At 39.6% G+C, this 11,756-nt stretch overlaps 1 protein-coding gene across 1 annotated transcript; it reads left to right on the top strand.

The window, feature by feature from the left end:
• The first annotated feature begins 4,913 nt into the window (after positions 1 to 4,913).
• On the top strand, positions 4,914 to 6,882 carry LOC133711393 (uncharacterized). The gene is made up of 5 exons (XM_062137524.1): positions 4,914 to 5,520; positions 5,647 to 6,152; positions 6,210 to 6,437; positions 6,523 to 6,600; positions 6,682 to 6,882. The coding sequence occupies exons 1-5, from the start codon at positions 4,914 to 4,916 to the stop codon at positions 6,880 to 6,882; spliced, it is 1,620 nt and encodes a 539-aa protein (XP_061993508.1).
• The last annotated feature ends 4,874 nt before the right edge of the window (positions 6,883 to 11,756 follow it).

The raw sequence follows: 11,756 nt of genomic DNA, 5'->3' as shown, positions 1-11,756 counted from the left end.
TGTTCTCATCTGCTCCTTGTGGTTGCATATTTGCACACACAGCCTGGAATGCTCGAAGATGCTTGTTGGCGTCCTCCATATTGAGGCCATGGAAAATAGGGAGCTGGTGCAATAATCCACTCTTCAGCTCAAACTCTGCCTGTCTTCCTGCAGCAGGGGCAGGGTACACAATACTCGAAGGAGGTCCTCCTTCGACTGTTGCTGTGGAGAGTTCCCTAATGGATGCCATTCTCTCTTCCTTGACTTCTTCAGGTGGTGGTGAAGGTGGTGGTGTGGAGTTGGACGAAACCAAAGGTGAAGGTGTACGTGAAGGTGGAGATGGAGTAGGTGTAGGTGATGTGGACTCCTCAGAAGAATAGATCCTCTTCCCTTGCTCGTTAAATTTGTAATCTTTGAATGGCAAAGAGGAAGGTCTTCTGTACTCAAGTTGTGGAGGATTCTTCAAACGAGCAAGTCCTTCTTCAATCTCTCGTGCACTAGGGATCTTAGAAGGCTCGGTCATTCATGGATATCCTGAACAACATTAAGAAGTACACAAGTTAGTAAATTACAAAATACAAGATATACAAGTTAATATTTTATACAAAAACGTCACTATTCACAAGGCAACAAAAGAGACTTACAAAGTTTGTACAAGTGAGAGAAGTATAAAACAAACCAATTTACATGTGAAGGTTATGTACAAGTATTTTATTTTTACATGGAAATGTTATAAACATAGTTAATAACTCAATTGATTCCAAGTTGTAAGTCGAGCCCAATAGAAACCACTACTATTGGTGAGCTACGATATAGGGATAGTCGCTTAGACATAAGTCACTTTCCTTTGTTTCAGAAGGCCAGATAGCCAGATTAAGAGGTAAGTGAGAGGGAGGACTCATTTTGGTGATACTACGGAGGCTACTCCCTCATTGAGGTTTACGCCCCTATTGGCTACTTCCACATTGTGGTTTACGCACAGTCTATAGTATCTCTGAGATCCAATTTGAACCCATCACCCAGGGTCTCAACCTAAGACACCATCTGTAATGCCCCTTACTCAGCTTGGAAATTACTCATGTGTTAAACTGTTCTCCAAATGCTAATAAAGGCCGCCCTCAACCTCATAAGACCTTAGAAAGGTACAAATGAAGGGTTAAGGCCAATATTAACAAAAGGGCCCTTGTCTATTCATACAATTTTACACACTTACAACAATTAAGTATTTAACAGAATTCATAACTCCATTTGTAATTTCTTTAAGTATAATTCTTTACAAGTATAATTAGACAAAAATATACACAAAGCTTTCACACAAAACACAAAACGTCACTATTCACAATTTTTTTGTTTTTACAATTATTTTCAACACTTAGGTACGGGAACAGGGAATCTTGGAGTGCAATGGGCTGTAACAGCTACCCTTTTCCAAGATTATGTTTAATCCAATATACCTTAAGTGTCACAACAATTTCTTACATTTTCTTTTGTCATAAATATTATTGATATCAAATTTAATTCCAAGCGGTAAATCAAGTAGACGTGCGGCCCAAGTATAATCGTCTAGACACTAAGTCCCTCCTACATCCTTTGGGCAACCTTACTGAAATGGCCAGGTAGGGGAGGACGAACACAAGAGGTAGGATCCATTTTGGCATAGGCTACTCCCACATAGTGGTTTACGCCCATTTGTAAGCACTTCTGGATCCAGAACCCGTTATGAACGTTGTCCCCTTCCTAGACACCATCTCACATAGGCTATACTTACTTGGATATAAAAGGTCCTAAGTGTGAAGACAGTTCAATGAATGTTAATAAAGGCCGCCCTCAACCTTAAGGGACCTGAACTAGGTACCAATAAGGGGTTTAGGCCAATATTAATAAACACGACTTCACCTATTCCTTCTTTAATTTACAACTAACAATTAAACTCGTGTTCAATAATATAAATAACAACCTAAGTAATTAAACTAAAATTCGACAATTACAATTAATTTACAAGTAAATTTTTTTTTTTTTTTTTCGGCCACAACATAAACAACACAATTTAACAATATAACAAATGATTTTTCAATCCCCGGCAACGGCGCCAAAAATTGATACGCTTTGAGCAAGCGCATAATTTAACCCTGAAATATCGTTAGTAGTATAAGCAAATAGGGATCGTTCTATTCCAGGGATTGAGGGTACACCTGTCATTGTCAAACAATTAAACAATTAAAATTAAAACAAAGTATAATATTCACAAAGATATTCACAAGTATAAACAATTATTTACGAAAAAGGGGGGATTTAGGAATAAAGGCCGCCCTCAACCTTAAGGGACCTGAACTAGGTACCAATAAGGGGTTTAGGCCAATATTAATAAACACGACTTCACCTATTCCTTCTTTAATTTACAACTCACAATTAAACTCGTGTTCAACAATATAAATAACAACCTAAGTAATTAATCTACAATTCGACAATTACAAAAATAATTAACAAGTAATTTTTTTTTTTTTTTGGTCACAATATAAACAACACATATTATTCACAAAGTGACAAATGATTTTTCAATCCCCGGCAACGGCGCCAAAAATTGATACGCTTTGAGCAAGCGCATAATTTAACCCTGAAATATCGTTAGTAGTATAAGCAAATAGGGATCGTTCTATTCCGGGGATTGAGGGTACACCTGTCATTGTCAAACAATTAAACAATTAAAATTAAAACAAAGTATAATATTCACAAAGATATTCACAAGTATAAACAATTATTTACGAAAAAGGGGGGATTTAGGTTTTGGTTTTCAAAAATTAACTAAGTTAAGAAAACAAATAAAACACAAAAACATAATTACACGAATGGAATGAGAGAACAAAGATTAAAACCAAGTTCATGATTAAATTCGAATTAACCCTACATTGTTCTTCCAAGTCATGTGAAAGGAGTTGATCATGTAAATTGTTAGAAAGCAAACAATTCCCATATTTTACTTTTCAATGCTAAATTAATCTAAGTGAAAGCACAAAGACTAATCCTATCAAACATGCATTCAAGCCCTAGAAAGCTAGTCAATCACACATGTTTAACGCAAGAAGTTCAAAGAAAGGCTATCAACTCAAGTGTACAACTTAGTATGGAAAAGTCCACCTAATTGCAATCCTTGTTAATTAAATTCGATTTTTGTACAAAACCTTTACTACTTTGATTTAAGTTTACACAAAACGAAAAGTCGATTTCATGTTCTTAAACCTAGCAACATTCATATCGAAACCCTAAGTGTTTGCAACCACATAAGATTAAAATACAAAAGTTATCTATAACGCAAATTTAATTAAACAATCACACATAAGCAACTTTGGAATCACAAAGTATGAATCGAAATCTTCATTCAATCATAAAATTTCAGAATATAAATCTTGTTCAAACATCAATGTTAACTAGAACAACATCCAACGAAATCAAACAAGGAGAATCAAAAGTGATTACAAGAAAGAAGGTTGAATTACACCGTGAATGGAGAGATGGATGGATGATTTGAATGATGAACTAATGAAACTTGAAAGCAAGCTTCAAAGTGCACGGTTTCAAGGTGGAGTGGATGATGATGCTCACAGCCTAGTCCTTGCTTCTTCCTTCCTTGTTTGAAAACGCCAAAAGTTGAACTAGAGAATGGAGAGAGCTTCCACGCGTAGAGAGAATTTTCTGAATTATGTAGTGGTCCTTGAGACGTCTAGGGTAGAGAGTATATATAGGGAATGGCCAAACTTGGTCTCCAAGCCGTGAATTTCTGATTTATTTTCCAAGGAATTAAATTAATAATTCCACATAGCTTCCACCAATGAGAAGTTGCCAAGTAAGCCCTAGTGTGTCATCCAACCAATCATAAAACTCCAAGAAGATACCCTAATATATTCTTGCCGAAATTCCTTGAATATTTTCTGATTTTCTTCTTGATATTTCGGCCAAAACATGCTTAGGGTTTCTAGGAATGAATTCTTTCCATAAACTTCACCCTAGAAAATCTCTTGTGTAATCTTTTATTCTTCTTTTGATTTTCACGCCACCTTGCCTCTCTCCCCTTTGATTTTCACGGCAAAGCATCCCTAGGGTTAGGGTTTTGCGTCACAAACCCTAATGTCATGGGCTTTGATGGGCCTTGATCCATTTTGCCGAAAATCCATAGAGTTCTTGGGCCTCGTTGCTTCATCTTCAAGCCTTCTCATTTTCCAACGCAAAACACATAATTTTTCCATTTCTTTTTCATAGTTGCGTTGGAAACTTGCTAGGGAAGCCTTCCTCCATTTCGTAGGATTTCCTGGTTGGACTAGGAAAGCTTATTTCTTCATTTCTGCTCAAATGTGTGGGCCGTTTTCTCTCATATTCGTTCGTCTTGATGTTCGCAGGCTCCTCTTTCCATTCGTGCGTTCATTTTCACTTTTTAGCTCGGAGGTCCTGAAAATAGAAACTGTATCAAAAATAGAAACTTTCTAAAAATGAAAAATAGAAACTTACTAAAAATGAAAAATAGAAACTTTCCTAAACTGAAAATGGAAACTTGCCAGAAATGAGAAATGAAAACTACAAAAATGGAAACTTTCTACAATAAGGAATTTTCCCAATCAAAGAATGGAAACTTTCCAAAACAAGGATTTTTCAAGGAAATGGCGCAGAAAAATGTAGGGAAATGCATTTAAAATGTCGCATTAAAATGCTCCTATCATTGCTGAAATGATCAAGCTCAATCCAACCATTTCAACAGGTATAACTTTCAGCTTTGTTTTGTTTCTATGAGTTTGATGGTTTCTTGTGCAATTTTTGTGACAGTTTGGTATTTTCTTGCAACAGAGTCACTTCAACAGAGCATGGCTGCTGGGATTAGAGCTAAAGTGTCATTTCAACAAGCCTAAAGGACTAAGAAAGCTGCTTTGGAGCTGCTAGAGAGGTCCATGAAGGAGCAGTATGCAAGGGTTCAAGACTATGCACATGAGCTAAGAAGAGTGAATCCAGCCACCACAGTAGACATCGAATGTGATTGCAACAACTCAGAGCAGCTTCCTGTGTTCCAGAGAATGTATGTATGTTTAGGGGCTTTAAAAATGGGGTTCAAGGCAGGATACAGACCCATTTTGGGACTTGATGGATGTCACCTGAAGAGTGCCTATGGTGGACAACTACTTGCAGCTGTTGGACTTGATGCAAACAATACAACCTATGTGATGGCATTTGCTATGGTGGAGCAGGAGAGCAAGGATAGTTGGGACTGGTTTATGAGACTCTTGGTGAAGGATCTAGATATTACTAGTGAAGGGAATGACTACACATTCATTTCAGACAAACAAAAGGGTCTGTTGCCAGCTTGTGATGATGTGGTGCCCCTTGCAGAGCACAGGTTTTGTGTTAGGCACCTGTGGACCAACTTCAACAAGCTCTTTCCTGGGAAAATGTTAAAGGACCAATTGTGGGCAGTTGCAAAGTCAACTACCATGGCTTATTATCAAAAAGAGATGGTTTTAATGAACCAAATGGAGCCTGGAGCTTATAATTGGCTAACTGGTATGTACTTTTAGTCAATATACTATTAAGGATTCCTACTATTAATTGATGTGGTTTGATACATATGCAATAATGTGATGTGCTGGATATGCTTTAATATTGTCATGTGTTGGTTTGGTGTTGTAGATCCACAAAGACCACCTAAGCATTGGTGTAGAGCTCACTTCAACACCTGGCTGAAGTGTGATGTGCTTCTCAACAACATGTGTGAAAGTTTTAATGCTTTCATCCTGCCTGCAAGGTCCAAGCATGTGATCTCCTTCTTTGAGGATATTAGGATGAAACTGATGAAAATGATTGCATTGAGGAGAGAGAAGATGAACAAAGTTGTGGACACAATCTGCCCCAAGCCAAGAGAGCTTTTGGAGAAGAACATGGTTAAGTCATCATCAGACTGCATCCCAAGGGGTACTGGCACACCATTAATTGAGGTGGAAAGCATTAGAGGAAGAAAATATGTTGTTGATCTGACAAAAAGAGCATGTGCTTGTAGGAGGTGGGATCTCACTAGCATACCTTGCAAGCATGTCATTGCTGCTATAAACTTCATGAGGGAGAAGCCTGAAGACTATGTGGATGCATGCTACCTCATAACCACCTACATGGACGTCTACTCACATACAGTGAAGCCAGTGAATGGGATGGACCTATGGATCCCTATTGAGGAAACTCCTATCCTCCCACCTTAGTACAATAGGCAGCCTGGCAGGCCAAGGACCAAAAGGATCAAGGATGCATCTGAGAAGGAGACAGATGGTCCCAAACTTGGAAGGGTTCAAAAGTCTTTGAAGTGCAGCAAGTGTGGCAATTTGGGTCACAATGTGAAGACTTGTCATAGGCATCTTCCACCCAAGCCAGGAGCAGCTAAGAGTACCAAGAAGAGAAAGCTAAACAATGGAGATGCTTCATCCTCTCAGGTAAACTTTTGTTATGTGGTATCCAAATTAGTTGGTTTATGAATTAGTTTATTGATAATTACACTAACCAACTTATTTGAAGCAGGCAAAAGGTACCAAACTGCCTCAAAAGACAAAGAATGAACTTAGAGCTAAGGCAGCAAAGAGAGCTGAAGATGCAAAGGCAAAATAAGTTCAGATTATTGTTTGAAGCTGTTGATGGTGTATTTGCTTATGAACATATCCTTGTTTCTCATTGTTGTAGAAAAAGAGGGATCAAAAGAAGGCTGCAACAAAGGCAGCAGGTACAGCTGCTCCTAGCAGGGCAAGGCCACCAAAAGTTGCTTCAAACAATGGCAAAGCAGCTTCTAGCAAGGGAAAAGCTCCTTCTGCACCACAAGGTTCCCAAGGTTCATCAAGGTCATCAGTGAGGATCAGGAATAATGCAAGGAGTGCTGGAAATTAGGGATGCAACCAAGGTTAGAATTTAGAGATGCATCGTGCAAGTTTTTGTGCAACCATGAGCTGTGTCTCATGGTTGCTAGGTCTAATCTTTTGCATAGATGATTAGCCCTATAATTTTGTGCAAGTTCATCCAAACTGTTACTTTTGGTTGATTTGGATGTAAACACATTTTATGCATCTATTTGGCTGCTATTTATTGCTGATATGGACAAGCTTCAATGCAAAATATATGGTTTTGCACAAATTTCTTCCTTTGTTTTATGGTATTAGGGTTTATGGCATGTTTGCTTAATTGTCAATTTTCTGGAGAATTTTGGAGGTCAGGTTCCAATTTTTATGCAAGGTTTATGTGCCCTTTTCTCTTAAACAACCATATTTATAAGTTAATTAGGTTTTAGTTTAAATTTTGGAGGCAAAATATACCAAATTGTCCATTCTGCCCTCCATGAGGGTTGATAAACTGAAATGCGGGCCCTCCTTATCTGCTCCAAGTCAGCAGCTGATGTCACTTTTGGACCCAATTTCAAATTTTGGACTCGGGTGATGTCATTTGAGAGTATAAGGACCAACAAGATCGATTTTCAGAAAGAGGGACCAATCTGATTTTAGCCCCAAAGTTCAAGGGAGTAAACTGAATTTAATCCTAATTTTAAAAGACAAAAAATATAATTAATCATTCTTTTTCCTCTTATCTCCTTTTTGTCGAGATCCATGCCTAGGACAAATTCATTCTCTAATCACTCTTATTTCAATTTCAATTCATGAGTATCTATTGGAATTGCATGGTGCAAAAGGCAGAACCTTTACCCATTTAAGGATTTGGTTTTATGCTCAAATGATAAAAGTATGAAAAGAAGGTAAGAGACTAGAATTTCCTAGAAATTTATACTAGTATTACTTTAGCTAGATCGATTGAGAAATGTTTGTGACGAAAAATTTCGTTTAAGATTTTGACTCACCAATAAATACGGACTGGAGCGGGAGCTTACCAGAAACAATTGAGAAGCTTTCTTTGCTCGTCGACTAATGTTTGACTGTCAGCTCGAAGAGGAGAGGGGGTACCTGCAGAAAACCCTCTGATGCCTAAGTCAGTAACTCTCTTAGTTGAGTGTAGTAGAATCAATTGGAATGAGATGCATTACCTGGCCATCAAGCCCTCTATTTATAAGTGAGCATCACTTAGTAAGCACTATCGCTTTTACTGTTGTGATTATTATCTCAATTATAGATGCAATCATTACCTCATTTACAGCGATCATCATTACCGTACTAATGGCTGCAATCAGTAATGCATTTACGGCTATCTTCATGACTACACATATGGTTGCAATCAATGCCCGTATTTATGGTCGACATCATTGTTGTACTGATGAGCGAGTTATTTGTCTTAATTATGGGTCCAAAAATAGTTGACCAGCCCCATAATGCCCCCAAATTTTCTTTTTGGATACCCATCCTAAGAGAAATTTTTCAAAAGCCCAACATTGGCCTGAGCTCGGCTCAGAGTTTGATGTCATACGGTCTCCTTCTCCTTCTAACCTTGATGCAGTTGTCACCTCGAGTCTCGATAAGGTCATCACCTCGAGTCCTTGAGGTGGTTGTCATCTTAACGGCTTTCGTCGCGGAAACTTCTTTGAGTATTAGCGATAGCCTCCTTGAGCACGAGTGCTAGTCTCCATGAGAGCGAGCGCTAACCCTCATGACTGTGATATTGGTCCCAATGACTGTGACGCTAGTCTCCTGGACCATGAGTCTGGTCTCGCTGCCTGTGACGTTTCACTCAGTGATGGTGACGATAATCTTTATAACTGTGACTCTAGTCTCCATGACTGTGACACCGGTCCCCATGACTGTGACACTCTTTTCAATGACAACAACGTTGATCTCTGTGACGTTGGTCCCCATGACCGTAACGCTGGTCTCTATGATTGTGACGCTTTTCTCAGTGAACATGATGCATTTCTCTATGACCGTGACGTCTCCATGACCATAAAGGCTAATCTCTGTGACCATGACACTTAAACACGGCTCTTTAGACGCTTCTTTCACCTCCCTATCATGCCCCCTTGTTTTTCTTTCCGTATATGACGATCCTCATTCTACGGCTCGTCCCTTTCATCTTTAAGGGTGGAATTACACGAGATGAGGTTGCCCCCATGTCCTGCAGGTCCATTATCTACCAAGCAGCCTGCGAGGGTGAAGTCCGATAGCTTACCTACACGTTCTGCGAGAGTATGATCCATCATCTCACCCCCACATATAGTAAAGGTAAGGTCCATCATCTTACCCCCACGTCCAACGATGGTGAGGTCCGTCATCTCACCCCTACCTTTGGCGAGGGTGAATTCTGTCATCTCACCCCCATGTCTGGTGAAGGTGAGGTCCTTCATCCCACTCCCACGTCTAGTGAGGGTGAGGCTTTTCATCCCACCCTCGTGTCCAGCGAGGATGAGGTTCGTCATCCCACCCCCGTGTCCAACGAGGGTGAGGTCCAGGAGGTCGCTCAAGTTAAGCAAACAATATTTTATTTATTTTGGCGACCGACCACAAATACATTTCAAATACAAAAGGACGCAAAAATCAGAAAATTAATTATTAAAAGAAAGAACATTAGTCTATGTTATTTGGGTGTTGCCCCACCCGGATTTCACCCTCGACCCTTGTAACCATATCATCCATGTCTCTTGGTAGGTCACGTAATAGGTTCTCGTATAGGTGTAGGTGCGTACCTAGGAGGAGTCCTTCTCAGAACACGATTGTTAAGCCCTGAGGGTCATGGTTGACGTGCATCATCTTTACCTTGAATCTCTTGAAGAAATACCTTATTTTCTCTCATACTTTTTTCTTGGTGTTGAATAGGATCGCCATGTCTTTCTTTTGTTTGCGACGACATCCTTTGCAATTTTAGCTGCAAGCTCTCGAGGACCGGCCCACTTGCATTCATCGATCATTTTCTCCATCTTCTTGCACCATCACTTTTTAGGGAAAAATGTTTTCCCACAGACGGCGCCACTTGTTGGTGACGAAAAATTCCATTTAGGATTTTGACTCACCAATAAAAATGGATTGGAGCAGGAGCTGACTAGGAACAATCAAGAAAGTTCCTTTGCTTGTTGACTGATGTTTGACAGTTGACTCGAAAATGAGAGGGGGTATCTACAAAAAAATCTCTGGTGCTAAGTCAGTAACTCTCTTATGGCATGTTTACTTACTTAGAATGGAAAAAAAAATCATGAATCAGAGACAACTGGAATGGGAGAAGAAAGGAATAGGTCTTGATTCCGGAGGTTTTGATTCATAAACCCATCTCCCCCCTTCGTAATCAAATTCTTGAATATGTAAGAATCAATTCCTAACAAGGAGGTGAGACCTACACCCATTCCAATTCATTTATGTGTTAGTAAATGCAGGAATACTTTACCCCAAAACCATTCTGATTCTTTTATGTGTTAGTAAACTCTTATTCTTTTATGTGTTAGTAAACGCATTTATACTTTTACCCCGTGTTGATGCCCAAAAATCCAGCTATCAGGCCCAATTCATTTCTCTAGCCCAATAAGCAAATTATACAGACAATCATCATGTCACGCATGTGGACCCCAGCCACATTCACGCATTTGGGGCTTGCAAGAACGGGTGTGGTGTGGAAGGTAACGGAAATGCATGAGGCCCATTATTAGTTTTAGGCTTGTTGGTAATTTCGGACTGGGGGACCGAAATTCAAGCCCAACAGCCCAATTCTGATTATGGGTAAGTGAAGAAGAAAGAACCCAAAAAATCCTTAATTACGACAACACTTCTTTTACCCAACACCAAACCATTTTACTTAAAAAACCATACATTTCAAATACCATACCACATCCTTTTACACAAATACCAATTCTCTACCTTTGACTTCCATTTTTCCAGCAGCAAATCTTGGAACCACAATTCCTGGGATTACAGCAGCAGAATTCCTGGAGTCACAGCAGCAGAATTCCTGGAGTCACAGCAGCAGCAGGATTCCTGGGATTACAACAGCAAGATTTCTGGAACAGCAGCAGACCTAAGCCACCACCACTCTATAAATCGATGGTTATAGTTGTTGTGAAATGAGGCACAAGCGAACGACAAAACAACCCAAGCAACTCTCCCACTAGAAGGACAGAAGCCACAACAACCCAGAAACATGAAGCAAGAGATCAAGCCCTATCTCTGAATCCCTAGCCATCAATTCCTCCCAATCAACCTTAACCCAAAAACCCAGAAATCATACCATTGCCGGAATCTCTTCTTCCGAAACTCATGCTTTACTAGCTCCCACGCCACGCACATCTTGCCAAGTCTTTACTAGAGTTGCACACTAATTCACTGCCGTGAACATGGAGAAGAGCTGCCGGGAGTAACACAACAGCAAGTTTCCTAGGATTTTCTGGTCCTTCGAAGTTTACTGGGCCTAGTCTTCGCTAACTCAGATAAAGGGGACAAGATTTTGGGCTCGGCTATGGTAATTTCACTGCCGTACAACCCTGATCAAAAGCGCCTCTACACCCCGAAATCATTTTGATTCCTTTATGTGTTAGTAAATACAGGAATACTTTTACCCTAAAATCATTGTGATTCCTTTATGTGTTAGTAAACTTTGATACCTTTATTTGTTAGTAAACGCACGAATACTTTTACCCCGAAATCATTTTGATTCCTTTATGTATTAGTAAACGCAGGAATACTTACCATTCCCTCCATTTTTATTCACATTCCAAGTAAGTAAACGTGACCTTAGTCGAGTGTAGTAGAATCAATTAGAATGAGATGCATTACATGGCCGTCGAGCCCTCTACTTATAGGTGAGCATCACTCAGTAACCGCTATCGCATTTACTGCTGTGATTATTAT

Source organism: Rosa rugosa, chromosome 5, assembly GCF_958449725.1.
Source record: "Rosa rugosa chromosome 5, drRosRugo1.1, whole genome shotgun sequence".
Lineage (NCBI taxonomy): Eukaryota > Viridiplantae > Streptophyta > Magnoliopsida > Rosales > Rosaceae > Rosa > Rosa rugosa.
This window is presented reverse-complemented; position numbering and strand designations above follow the sequence as displayed.

Bases quoted from the DNA above. Each gene is read 5' to 3' on its own strand.
- LOC133711393 (XM_062137524.1), top strand. From the start codon at position 4,914: ATGAAGGAGCAGTATGCAAGGGTTCAAGACTATGCACATGAGCTAAGA. The intron at 6,153-6,209 runs GTGAATGGGATG...CTCCCACCTTAG, and splicing joins ACTCACATACAGTGAAGCCA to TACAATAGGCAGCCTGGCAG. The intron at 6,601-6,681 runs GCAAAATAAGTT...TCATTGTTGTAG, and splicing joins AGAGAGCTGAAGATGCAAAG to AAAAAGAGGGATCAAAAGAA.